At 60.5% G+C, this 13,557-nt stretch overlaps 1 protein-coding gene across 23 annotated transcripts in view; it reads right to left on the bottom strand.

Annotated features, from left to right (window-relative positions):
* Window positions 1-13,557, bottom strand: part of PLEC (plectin) — a 118,469-nt gene that overhangs the window by 30,963 nt on the left and 73,949 nt on the right. For 11 of the 23 annotated variants that reach the window (XM_082235369.1, XM_082235372.1, XM_082235365.1 and 8 more), the window contains 5 exons: window positions 4,978-5,039; window positions 3,935-3,949; window positions 3,339-3,428; window positions 972-1,049; window positions 755-847 (listed from right to left, as the gene is read on the bottom strand). In XM_082235369.1, coding sequence (XP_082091495.1) covers window positions 755-847; window positions 972-1,049; window positions 3,339-3,428; window positions 3,935-3,949; window positions 4,978-5,039 — 338 coding nt within the window. Of the gene's footprint in view, window positions 1-754; window positions 848-971; window positions 1,050-3,338; window positions 3,429-3,934; window positions 3,950-4,977; window positions 5,040-7,254; window positions 7,491-11,899; window positions 12,078-13,557 lie in introns of those variants that run through there. The other 12 variants (XM_082235371.1, XM_082235367.1, XM_082235356.1 and 9 more) reach the window with 5 other exon arrangements.

Below are 13,557 nucleotides of genomic sequence, written 5' to 3'. Positions count from 1 at the left end.
GGTATAAATAAAATTTATTATTTATTACTTTTATTTTTATTCCCTTCCCTTCCCTTCCCCTCAGAACACCCTCCCTGCCCTGCCCTGCCCTGGCATGGAATGAAGAGTATGGGGAACCTATTCCAGAAGATTGTTGTGATTTTGAGGAGATAGTGAACTGACAGGCTCAACTCTTCCTGGCTCCGGTTATCTATGTTTTCTTACTTTCTCTATCCCTTGTAAAAAAAGTGTCTTTGATGTGTGGTCTGTTGGCAAACGGCACTGGTCAGTGAAAGCCTTTGATGTGTGCCCTGCCTTTTGGTCTTTGATGTAGAAGAGCTCCTAGCCAAACCTGCCCTGGCCCCAACAGGGCACGGCATCTCTCAAATATCTAGTTTTTGAGCACGGCAGTGAGAAGCTGGTCACAGACTCGTGGCCAGAGGGTTGGGCAAAGGAAGACTATCGGGGGGGGGTCACTTTGCCACTTCTTTTGAGCTTCCCAGTGGCAGATTGAAGTGCTGCTTGGTAATGTATATTTTACCTGCTGTTCAGAATAAAATCTGCAATCTTCTCAGCCGCTTGCCTTTGTATTGCTTCTGAATCTAATTTTAAAAGAACCGTCTTGCATTTGACAAGACCGGTCGCTGGCTGGCAGGCCTCCGGGGCCACCACAAGGCAGGCAGCTCTGGCATAGCTGTGCCCAGGCCCCTTTCCCATGCCGCGCTCAGTGTCCCCTCAGTGCCCCCCCCCACAGCAGGCTCCCCTCCCCACTCACCTGGAAGTGGAGGATGATGGTCCAGATGAGGCCCAGCGTCAGCTTGGGGTTTCCGTCCGCAATGTCATCGTTCCGGATATTGACCAGCTTCACCTGGGAAATGGCACATCACGCCAATTATCAGGGGGGCTCCAGCCACCCCGACCCCTCAAGGCAGGCCAGGCCAGACTCCCTCCCTCCCTGACCCCCAGCCCCTTCACCAGCTCCCGGGTCTCACCTGCCGGTGCTTCAGGTAATCCAGGGCAATCTGCACATTCTGGAGCTTGTGGAACCGCATCCGGCCCTTTTCGCGGGGCTGCGGGGAGAGCGGGAGGGAAGTCAATGTCTCTGCCCTGCCAGGCTCCACATCTGGGTGCAGTGACCCCCCCCCAAAAAAAAAACACCCCTGCCCTGGTCCAAACAAGCCTCCCCAGCAGAGGATTCCAGCCCAGCAGGAGGAAAGAAGGGGGAGGCCAGCCCCCAAATCCTTCCTGCCAGACGCAAGTCAGAAAACAATGTCCAGGAAATGCTCCCCCCTCCCCCCCCCCACCGGACACCTTCAGGCAGAGCCAGTGTAAAGGCTTCTGTCATCCGCCTCCTCCCCTCCCCTTCCTGGCGTGCTTCCTGCGCCACACACTGGCCCATCTGAGGAACCCCCTACCCTTGCCCAGCTATGGGGCTGGCACAAGGAGAAGAGGCAGGATGCAGACACAGAGAAGGCCTCTTCCTTCTTTGCAAGTGCAGATCCTGCCCCCGCCAAGGCCCGGCTGAAGCCAAACCTGGGGGGCTGGGGAATGGCTTGCTGGGATCTTCCCTGGCCCACCCCCTTCACTGGCCCTCTTCTCCCTCCCATTTAGCACCCTGATGCCCATAACCATGGGCACCAAGGAAGGCTAACTCCTTCAATAGCCACATGGCTGGTGGCCAGGGGACAACTTCCCCCTCCATCCAGGCCTGGCATTAGCTAGCCATGGGCAGAGGCACCCACTTCCAAGGGAGAATGGAGGGGGCGCCACCAGGATGTTGGGCGGGGCCAGGAGCAGAGATGAATGGGGGGCTGCATCGTTTCAATGGCCAAGAGCTCTTCCTCCACCGCTTTTGAGCATTGGGGAGCCCCCAAAATATTGCGGGCCCCCAAAGAGCTCAGCCCCTGGGAGGTGGCACCTCTGGCCGTGTGCCAGGCAGAGCTCGCCTTGGGAGAGCCGGGAGCAACAGCACATCTGCGCCAGCGAGAGGGAGAGGGGTCTCCTTGGCACCCACCCCTGCAGCTCAGCCCAGGGCAGGCGTGTGGGTGGCGGGTGCAATGCCATGCAGAAAGCGACAAGGGGGGGCAGAGCAGAACCACTCACCAACCGCAAGTTCCGGATCACGTCGCGCTCTCTGGGCTACGGGGCGGCGGCAGGTGGGAGCCGAGCAAAGAGGGGGGCAGAGGCCAAAGGGCAGCAGTCAGAAGGCAGAGTCCCGCCCGGAGGAGAGACAAACAGAGCAGGCAGCAGAGAGAGAGAGAGAGAGAGAGACAGAGAGAGACCCCCGTGCAGCGCACAAGAGTTACGGTGTTAGAGCGCATAGACAGAGGGGGGAGGCGGGGGGAGCAACCGAAGACGAGAGCGGCAGGTGAGCAGCTGTTATTCCCAGGCAGGGCGGGCACCCAGCGTTGCGCTGCAAAGTTCCTGGGGCAAAAGGTGGGCGACGCCTCCTCAAACTAACTCTCTGGACCTCTGGAGTTGTGGGAGGTGGGGTGGGTGCTCTGAACCCCAAAGAGATTCTGGGTAGGTCTTGGGCGGCCCCAGGGCTCTCTGCCTGCCTGTGCCCCACACTTGCTGCCATTCACCAAGGCTTCTCTAGGGCAACCCTCCCCCCTGCAATTGGGGCACAGACGGACTGTGGGCAGAGGACTGGAAGATTGGGGGGGCGTATTTAGGAGACCCCTGCAAGCAGATGAAAACATTAGCAGGATTCAAACAACACTTGTAACGTAACAATTACTACGGACAATTGTAAAATATGGATTATGAAATAATATGCAGCTGAAAATGTTACCCATAGGGCCCAGGATGGAGGCAAGGCTGGAGATTCCAAGAAATCTCTAAATATGGACATGTATTTGGTATTGCTGTATCTTTACATTAGTAAAATCAAATGCAAATTATGTTTTTTTAAAAGGAAGATGGGGGGAAGCAGCTGGGCAAGAGCAAAGAAGCCCCCTTCCTGCCCCCCCCCAAATGCTTCTCTCGTTTTTTTAAAGAAAGAGCTGGACTCTCAGAATCAGGTGGGCTGCAAAATGGAGTTGGCAGGCACAGAGCACTGGATGGGGGGATATTCCCCCCCCAAAAAAAAATGTCTGCCCGGGAGCTGGCAACTCCAGGCTCAGCAGGGAGATGGACCGGGGGGGTCTGGGAGGGGGAGCCCCAAGCAGGAGGGCAATGGGAAGGGGGGGTGGGGAGCAGGCAGGAGAGGAGGGGGCTAAAACACTCTGGGGGGAGGCAGCAGGAGTTGGGGGGCAGTGCAGTGTTCGGAGGGGGCCTTGTTGGCCAGACTTGCTTTCCTGCTATCTGGGGGTACAGGGGGAGCAGCCAGTCCCCCCGGGGGTGAGGATTCTACGTACCAGAGTATCTCCTGAGAGCACCTCCAGGAGGGAGATGAGGTTGTGCCCATCGCGGAGGTCTTCGTAGAGGTCGTTGACGTGGCGATGGGCCTGGAAGGGGCAAAGAGAGAGTCAGGACCGGCAGGGGGGAGCCAGCCAGCCCCCCCTCCCATCCATTTACCACCAGCAAGCAAAGGGCAAGGCCTGAAACTAGGGATCCCAGGCCCCGACCACACAGGGGGCACTGATCCCATCCTGAACGGAGCCCCCACCCCCAGGCCTGGCCAACCTTAAAATGTTTGACCCAAAAGGGATCCCCTCTCCACTCTTAGGGGCCTCCAAGCAGATCTCTAGTTCTGCAGACCCTCCTGGCAGCAGCCGCCACCTGGGGGGAGCACAGGGCAAGGGTGGGGGCTGCAGTTCAGAAGCAGGGAAGCTGTGGGAGCCCCCCCCCCCCCGGAAACAGGAAAGTCCCCTGAAAGGCCAGGGAGTCACCGGCCGGCTGCCTGACTCTCCACGAGGCACCTTTGGGTGTTTGGATGGACAGAGCAGAAGGAAATATGGAGAGAAAGGAGGAGAAAGCAAGACAGAGCCCTGGGCACCTCCTGGGCACCTACCTCTGCTCGCCAGTGCTGTTGCCAGGAAGGAGGAAGAAGAGGAGGAGGAGGAAGAGGAGGAGGAGAGGAGGCAGGAAGAGAGAGAAAGAGGTTAGGAAGAAGAGGAAACAGCCCCAGAGAGAGCACAGGGGGCACAGCATGCCAGGGGACGGAACCTGCAGGGTGCCTGGCACTGGTGGGTTCACACTGGGCATCCCAGCCCTTGCCCCCACCAGGCCTGGCAGGGGCATCCGGGTCCCACCGGGCAGGTTTCTACCTCTCATGAGGCTGCCGGTGGTGGAGAGAAGAGCCCCCACCCCAATGAAGGCATTCAGCTTTTACTCAGAGGAGACCCATTGAAATTGATGGTCAGCTCAGCTCAGCTGGTCAGAGCATGTTGCTGATATTGCCAAGGTTTCAAAGCAAAGGAGTCCCTTCCGGGAATAGGGCTGCCCCCCAGGTGCCACTGGCTGGCAAGACACTGGAGGGTTTGGGTGTTGGGGGCCATGGGGCCTGCAGCCCCAAAGGAAGGAGGAGGACAGCCCAGCCCCCCCCCCCCAAGTGACTGTGATTCCTGCATTGCAGGGGGGCTGGACTAGATGAGCCTTGGGGTTCCTCCCAGTTGGACAATCCTACAGTTCTGTGGGCACCTCTGGCAACAGGAGTCACAGGACTGGGCGGGGGGGGGGGCAGACCACGCCCCACAACCACAGAGATAATAGACCCATTCAGAAGTGAAGCGGGTTGGGGGGGTGTTCTTTCCACCACAGGGGAAGGAAATATGGGGCGTGTCAGATCCAGAATGGGATGGTTGTCTGCCAGGGGAGTGGGGGAGGGAAGAGAAAGAGGCAACCTTCAACCAGCCCCCCCCCCCTGTCCTTGGCAAAGCTGGGTCTTCACCCACCCAAAGGCTGCCCCCCCCCCAGCCAGAGTGTCCTCAGATTCATTTAGTTGGAATATATTTCTCTCTCGCTTGGCAGCCCTGAGAGGCTCCCAGCCTGGCCAGCCATCTCCCAGGGATTTTTATTGGGGGGGGTGCAGGGGAAGGTGTCCCCAGCCCTTACCTTGATAAGGTGTTTGTTGACCCATTTGGTGAAGGTTTTCTTCTGGACCCGATCCCGTTCGTCTGCAAGAGAGGAGAGGCGGACGTGAGTCAAGGGGCTGGAGGGAGCAGCTCAGAGAGTTTGGGGGCAGCCCCCACCTCCAGGAAGGAAATTGCGGAGGGGGGAGGCGGCGGCGGCAGTCGTAGCCAGAATCACCACCAGGCGCAGGGAGGTGATTCACCCAATGCAACAGGAAGGAAATGCAAGAGTGACTCAGGAACCGGGTGCCAGCCCTTGCACCATCACCCTTAGCAGGCCTGGCACAAAAGCCAAGGCCCCCAGCAAGAGAAAAAGAGGCTCCCCGGCCCCTCCCACAAAGGCCATCCCACTACACGCACAGAGGAAGCTGCCCTCCCCTCAGACCATCAGGTCCACAGTTCAGGGTCATCTGCACCCCCTGACCCCCAAACTTTTGGGATCCACTGCCCCCTCAGTCCCATAAGCTCATGCCCAGTGCCCCCCACCCTGTCCTTGAAAAAGGATTATCCAGAATAGCAGTTTGCATGACCCGCGAAGGAAGATAATAACACAATAAAATGCGAAGCAACGACAATTAACCGCACGTGTATTCAAAATCCAATTAAAACTAATTAAGGCAACAAAACTGATGAACTTTATCCGGTGATACCAGCTTTCCAAAGTCCTGCGCTTGCTCTGTGCCCTCCGCTTTCGCCACCACAGCCCCTCCTCCTCCGGCCAGTTGCACACCGGGAGCCAGGCCTGGGGGGCTTTGCTGGGCCAGAGTCCTTCCCCCTGGCGCTTGGGACCCCTCCAAACCAGCACCCCACGAGGGCATGGGGGGGTCCCAGTGAAGTGCCACCAACAGGTCCACCTCCCATGGGTCTGGCTATAGTCCCCGTCCAGTCACCCAAGTCCATGGCTAGGGCCACATTCATGGGCCACCGGAAGCCCAAAGAGGCCACAGCAATCAGGAGGAGTGCCCCCCCCCCCCGTGACAACAATGGGGCACCCAGGGAGAAAGGAATCCAGCTGCACAGGTGGAAAGGGAAGAGAGCACCCAAAAAAAACCCCACCCTCCTGGAAAGACCCTGTCCTGTAAGAGGTGGCAGAAAGAGTCATGGCTCCTCTGCCCAAACTTGGTGTGAGCACAGTCTGCCTCAGCCCCACGGTGCCCTCGGACAGGGGGTTGGACTAGATGACCCCTGAGGTCCCTTGCCATCCACGGTTCCATGACTCTAAGACAGGATTCCCTGGGGAGGGTGTGCCTTGCCTGGAACAGGATGCCACCTGGGCCAGAAATCTAGCTAAGTGGTCACTGGGTGCCCCTCTCTGCCCCCTGGGGACCCCTCAGCCACCCCCTGCGCCTGGGCCGGGCCATGGCTCAGCCCCCATGTGACCGGTTGCCATGGCTTCCGGGGCAGACCAGGGGCTGGCTTGTTGTGTCTCGCTCCCTTCCTCCTCCTCCGGCTCCTGCAGGCTGGGATTTGCCCAGCAGAAGCCGAGCAGCCAGGAGCCCTGGAAGATCAGGGCCAGCCCCTCCCCACCCGACAGGGAATGTGTGGGGAGTGCCCACCCCACCCCAAGGCCTCATGTGCTGCTGCCCCCCACTCCTGGCTGGCAACCCACAGCCTCCTAAGGGGCTGGGCAAGGAAGCTCTCCTGGAATATCCCCTCACACCTGGATTTCCGGGGGCTGGTGGAGAGTCAACAGGCGCAAATCTGCAGAGGGGCGGAAAGCCTAACCTGTTTAATTTCTGCCTGTTAAAGGCACAGGGGCCCCACTAAAAGGTGGCAAGCTCACCCAAGTCTGACAGCAAAAAAGCAGCCACAGCCCCGACTCCAGGTGGGCACACACAGCACAGCCACCCCAGGAGACCCAGCTGTGCCAGGCTTAGGGGGCCCCCAACACACCGAGGGCCTCAGGAAAAGCAGCCAACTGACTGAGCCCAGGGACACCTGGAGTGCCTTTCAGGAGCACCTCGCCAGCACCCCAAGCCCCAGAACCCCTGCCAAGGTGAGGGCACCTGCAGGAGCAAAGCTGCCCTACCATGCGGTGCCTGTGCAGGAACACACAAAGACGCAGCCCAGCGGCAGCCACAACCCTTCTTGGACCTTTATCCCAACCAGAGCCTCCCACTTCCCCATAGCGCAGGCCCCGCTGTGCCCAGAGGGAGGGAAGGAAGGAAGGAAGCTGTGGGGAAATGCAAAATGCCCCACCCATCCCCATCTCTGTCCCAGGTGGGGCAGCATTAACCCCTCCAGCGCACCCACCCAGTACCTTTCTTGCCCTCCGATGCCCTGAGGACTGCCTTGTACAAGTTCTCCTCCGAGTTGCTCTGGTCGGCCAGCCCTGGGGAGAGGGGGGGCCCATCGGCCACCTCTCGGCTGCGCAGCCTCTGCCGGGACATGGTGGGGGCAGCGGCTGTGGGCACAGGCTCCGGGCACAAGGCGCTGAACCAAACAGACTCTGCTCCTGGCAGCATCTAGATGCTGCCGCCAGCAACTGCCTGAGCCCTGCCCCAGCCCTCAGCGCCTCCCCTGAGCCCTGCCCACCCCTCTCTCCAGGGAGGGGACTGGGCTTCCCCTGCTCTGCCCAGCCCAGCCCGGCAGGAAACCTCAGCTCTGCCCAGAGGGCTTCCTGAAAACTTAACCGCTTCCTGGCCAGCCTGCAGCAGAGGCCTGAAAGAAGAGCTCGCCTTGCACCCAGCAAGGCGAGCAGAAAAAGGGGATCAGGCCCCCTCTGCTTCCACACAGCGCTCCTGTTTCCACCCAGAGTATACCCAAAGGAAGAACTTCTATCACCATTTTCATTCATGGTCCCTTTGAAGACTCCCAGCCAGCTCCACTCCCTGATCTGATGCAGGCAGGCCAGCAGAATCACAGAACTGTGGAGTTGGAAGGGAGCCCAGAGGCCATCTAGTCCAACCCCCTGCAATGCCAGAATCACAGCTAAATAATCCAGGGCAGGTGGACATCCCATCTAGTTCCTCCAATGAATGAAAGTTCAGCACCTCTCAAGGTTGTCTGTTCCACTGAGGGCAGGAGCAGGGGAAAGGGTCATGGTGGGCAGTGTGTTGTGGTCTGGGTTCGAATCTCCACTTGCTGGGTAGCCTTGGGGGAAACCCTTCTCTCTGGCTAGCCCACCTCCCAGGGCTGGTGCGGAGAGACAATGAGATGCTGCCCCCAAGGGACCTGCAGAAAGGGCACCACCTGGGTCAGCCAGAGCCTGGGGTGTGGCCGGGTCTTCCTAGCACCAGGGAAGAAGGTTGCTGCCAGCAGACTCAGAGGAAGAAGGCAGGGCTCCCAATGCCCAGGAGGCCATCGCTGGCACCCCCCCCCCACACACACCCTGCTGCTGTCTCCCAGGGCCACTCCGCCATCCTGACAGGCCCAGAGTCTGGAAGCGTGGGCACAGCATTGGAGCTTGCCCGGGGGGAAGGCACCAGGCTGGCACGAGGCTGGGCTGTGACTCACCCTGCTAGTGGGGCAACGCCCAACTAATGGCCACGGGGCTGCGGGGGTGTTCGTGCGCCAACCCTCCCAAGGACCCCTCTGCTCACACCGGGAGGCACCCGGTCAGGTGTGGGCAGGGAGGAGGGGGCTAAACCTTGCCCAAGGTGCAAGGGAAGGAGCAAGAACCCCATGCACATCTCAGGGGCCGGGGGGGGGCAGCACCTTCATCCTCCCCAGTGGTTCCTCAGATCCCCCCCCCCCTTGAGGGAAGAGTCTGGAGAAGGCCACTGGGTGCCACCCCACCCCACCAACGGTGCAGCTGGGAGCAGAGAGACACCCAGGGCAAAGTCTGCAGAGGCGGCTGCTCCAGTGGCTGCCCCCCCCCCCCGCCCCGCCCCGCCCTGGCCCCAGGAGCACATTCCAGGACAGCCAGGCCCAGGCCCCGCCTGGCTCCCCAGAAGCAGAACTGGGCTGGGTCCCAGCGCACCAGAGGAATGTGCAGCACAACAGTTTCGAAACCACAGAGAAGTTCCAGCTGCTGCCGCCGCAGCCAACACATCTGGGCCAGCGGCCTGCACTCTGACGCCAGAGGACGTGGGGGCGCTGCTCACATCCTGCCCTGGTGCCAAGGCCCACACTGAGTCACACCACCAGCAGCAGTAGCAGCACCCCATAGGCAGGGGACACAGTGGCTAAGGAATTGGGGGGGGGGAGAGAGAAAGGCTCTCCTGGGGGCAAAAGAGGAAACAGGCAGGAGGCAGTTAGCTGTTTGCGCTGCTCCTCCCTGTGGTTCCCTCCACCCCACAGCTGCCCCTCCCTGGGCAAACCCAGGAGAAGGAAGGGCAGAACAAACAAGGCCTCAGGGAGAGAGGGGAACAGGGCCCGACCACAAGCCAGGACTCGCCAGCCTCCAGCACCAAGGGGCTCCTCCATCGGGACATTTTTGGGCCCCTCCTTCGCTCTCAAACAGGGAGCAGGGCAGCCCCCCCCCCAAGTGTGGCACATGGAGAAATCAGGGGACTTTTGGCTCCAGGCCTTCATCCCCTTTGGACCAGCACTGGGGCAGGGCTCTCCAGGAAGCTTCCGTAGAAGAGCATCAGAATCTGACCAGAGGCCCTGGAGGGAATCAAGAGTGGCCACAGATTCCCCAAGAGTAATCTATTCCAGCCTCCTGCAAATGCAGGAATCGCAGATAAAGAACGTAACCTTTGCTTATAAGCCTCCAAGGAAGGCGAGTCTGGCCGGCAGCAGCCTCTCCCCCTCGGGAGCCCATTCTGCCCCTGGAGCTGCAGGCAACGCCCTGCAGAGACAGCCTTATCTTCCTCCACAAAATCTCTCCCAGCCACTGTGCCCGGAGGGAGCAGATTCCAGGGGGTTAACTATGCGCCTTCCAGGTGAGCTGACGCCAGGGTGACTCAGGGCTCCAGGTGAGGGCACCCCTTGCCAGATCCTTCCGGTGCCGAGCAGTTGCCGCACTTGTGGGGCAAATCTTTGCACGCAGCAGCCTTGCCCCACAGCCAGGCCCCTCTGAAAAGTGGCTTGGGGGCAGGACCTTATTTGGGGGGGGCACTCACAGCCGGCATCTGCATTTGGGAGTAGAGGGAGCTGGAGTCCAACCCCCGGAGGGCCTGTGCAGGTGAGCCAGCCCTGGAAGAGTAGCAGGTCCCTGCCCCAAGGAGCTTACATTCTAAAAGGAAATAATGGTGCTTCCTCCTGTTGCAGGAATTTATGTATAGGTTGGGGGGGGGGGTTCCCCTCCAGCAGATATCAGGCACATGCAGCCCACTACCAAAATCAGCACAATCACTTTTGTGACTTGTCTCCGCAAAACACTTTATCACAGTTTCTTCCTATCTAATCAAAGGACCTTTGCTGCAAGATACCAAATGATAGATGTACCTATGTACTGGCTCACCTGGAAAACTTCAGAAATTCCTATAGACATGTGAGCTCAGCTCCTCAACAGCCCCTCTGCCTGAGGGATAATCCCTGGCCTCCTGATACCTGAGGGCCAGACAGGTAGCCATTCCAGAAATAACAAACCCAGATGAAGACAAAAGGGTGTGATTAACTTGGCTGGGAAACAGGGAAATGTAAATACCTATTTTGCTTCACTCGATGGGTGTTTGGTGGAGGGCAAGGGGAACCATGGGGCAGGGTCCAGGATGCTCAGATTACGGCCACCAGACCTCCCCTTTCATGATGTAACCGTGATGTATGAGTGATGTAGTTTGGGGGGTGTAACATGGGGATGAGCAGCTAATAAAAGTCTGGGGGCTCTGTTGTTTGGGGCTTCCATCTTGTTCCACCTGGTGGCAGGTGGGAGTCCTGTCACTACCGTCTTCAATAAAGACCAAGCCTCCTGGCTGCTCTTTTGCTCTGGTATTCCTGGCCGGGGTCCTTGTTTTTTGTCCAAGGGAGCCCTCGGATTTCTCCGTTAACACCCCCTTGCCTCTCCATCCTCTGCTCCCTCCTGTGTGTTTTGGATCTCAGGCTCCTCAGAGCAGGAAGGATGCAAAGTGCTGACTGTTCGGCTACATTTCTTTCTGCAACCAAGTTCCTAGCGCTGAGGCCTCCACACCCAGCCGTGAGCAGAAATTGCCAAAGGACTGGGGCGCTGTTGGCAGGGATCCCTCGGACTCCTCCTTCCCCTTTGCTGCCAGGTGAGCCTGCCAAGGGCGGGAGGGGCTCCCTCCTCCCCCCCCCCAGCCGACAGGAGCCCGACCAGGAACATTTTCCAGGCAGGACACCAGGCCTGCCGCGGCTTCCTCTGGGCTCCCAGCCCACCAGAAGGAAGGGGAAACTTTGATTCACAGTCTTCTAATGCAGCCTTGTAATTAAAAATGGTTCCTAGGAGCTGAGCCCCCCCCTCCCCCGCCAGACAGAGACCACCCCAAAGGCATGGAAGACTTGGGAGAGAAGGAGCGGAGTTTGCTTCAAGGACCTCAAGAATGGCCAGTTTGTTTTGCTGTTCGCTGCATTGTGAAAAACAATGAACACACTCGCATATGAGGATGTATTTTAAGACTTCCACTCGCCCGCGGCGTCTCTGCCTCTCCCCCGCGTGGCAAGGGTGGCAAGGGTGGCCTTCAGGGGTGCCAGTCCAGGCACAGAGATGGGGCAGCCTCACCAGAGGCGGCTCCAGCCGAGGAGACCCTGGGCTCTGGCCGGCAGCGGCGCCGGCAAAGGGCTCTGAAGGGTCGGGAGCGCGCACGCAGCCAGGACTCTCTCCCTTGCGAGGGAGCGCGCGTGCGCGGGCTGGTTGCTACGGGGACGGGAGGCGGAGACAGCTCGTTCCGCGCCCCCTTTAACCCTCGGCTCCCCGCGGCTGAGGACGAGGAGGACCGAGCCTGGACGGCGCGCACCCTTGGCAGGAGGGAGGGGGGCAGCTGCTGCCTGGCAGTGCCCGCCTCCCACCGCCCGCCCGCCCGCCCGCCCGCTCGCTGGCAGCCACGCACCCACCCACCTACCTACGCAGCAGAGCTGGCTGTAGAGAAGGCGCTGGCGGTAGCGCTCGGGGGCGCGGAGCCACTCCGAGGCGCCCAGTAGCACCTCCCGCTTGTAGGCGAAGTAGGCGCTCACCGACGGCTCCGCGCTCCCGCCGAGGGCGCTGCTGCTGCTACGGGAAGCCATGGCGACGCGCTCTGGCTCCCTCCCGCCCGGCCGGCTCGACGGCTCCGCCAGCAGGAAGCGCCCCGCCCCGCGCCCGCCCCTCGCCGCCAGGCCCGGCTGCTGCCAGAGATGCGCACCGCCGACGGCCCAGGCCTGGGACTGAGACAGGGGAGCCCAGAGGCCGTCTAGTCTAACCCTAACTGCGATCGGGGCCACTGCGCACACAGAAAAACGCCCCCAGGCGCGCACGGCAGGCCGCGCTCTGACTGCCACTGCCGCGGGATGCGCAAAACTAACCCCACAGGCTCTGGGAAAGGGCGCGCCTGCTCCAGTGCTGTTTCCAGTGCGCATTTGATACCTGCTTCCTCTAGTGATCATCCTCATAGAATCGCAAAGTTGGGAGGAACCACGGGGGTCATCTAGCCCAACCCCTCGCAAGGCAGGAAACGTTTTTGCCCAGCGTGGGGCTCGAAGCCACGACCCTACTGACTGAGCTATTCCAAGCCCGTCCCCTTCAAAGAATTTTTTGCTCTTAACTTTGCAACATTAAATGTGCATTCGACACTTTATCTTCCTCTGTAGGGTCTTGTTGCGAAACTATTATAATAATGTCTTAGGTTCCTGTTAATTGTGTTGCTCTGCAGGGATACATTCTATTTGTTTTCCTTCTGGTTTTGTTCGATGTTTCCACGCAGCTTGTAAACCGCTTTGAGGTTTGCCGCCGACTTCAAAACACAAAGCGACATCGAAACGAAACGAACGGCAAAGAAATAATCATTAACCAGCCGCCTTGCGCAGACTGGCGGGAAATGCCAGGCGGGCACCAAGCCAGGAGCCGGCCCTCGGAGGCTGCAGGCGAGCGACAAGCGCCACCGGAGCCACCCTCGGGGGCGCGGCGAGAAGCCCCCGGCAGCGGCAGCTCCGGCCCGCTGGGCGCTGCGGGACTCGAGCCAGCCGGTCCCCGAGGGCGCGAGCGAGGGAAGCCCCGCCGGAGCCGCGCGGGGACTCCGCACGTCGCCCTCTCGTCACCAGCGCCTTGGCCGGGCGCCGGGCGAGCCTCCCTCCCTGGCGGCGCAGTCAGCCAGCCCCGCCAAAGTCCCGTCCGGATGCCTCTGCTCCTTCTCAGCTCTCCAGAGCCGGGCAGGGGGCACCGGGCTGGGCAACCTCTGGCGCCCCCCGTGGGGTCTCGCTCCTGCCCACGAGGGGAGCCCCCGGGACACGGTGGGGGGCCCTGCGCAGGGAAAGGCCTGCCCGCCTGGCTATCTGGCCTCGCTCCCCCCGCCTGACCCCCGGCTCCCACGTGCGCGTCTGCACGGGGCAGATAAGGCCGCGCGCGGCTGCGAAAGGGCGCGATAAGCGCAGCGGGGGGGGGGAGAGGGGTGCATTTTTCCCTGCAGGCATCTGGCCCCCAGGGGGCTCCCTGGCCCCTGAGTCACGCTGGGATATTCTCAGGGCCAGCCTGGTTCCCAGGGTCTGGGCGGGGCAGGGGGCAGCAGCAGGATCCCGCTGCCCCCCC

Source organism: Podarcis vaucheri (assembly GCF_965113315.1).
Source record: "Podarcis vaucheri genome assembly, chromosome: 8".
Taxonomy (NCBI): Eukaryota; Metazoa; Chordata; class Lepidosauria; order Squamata; family Lacertidae; genus Podarcis; species Podarcis vaucheri.
The sequence above is the reverse complement of the archived record's forward strand: the minus strand, read 5'-3'. Positions and strand labels throughout refer to the sequence as shown.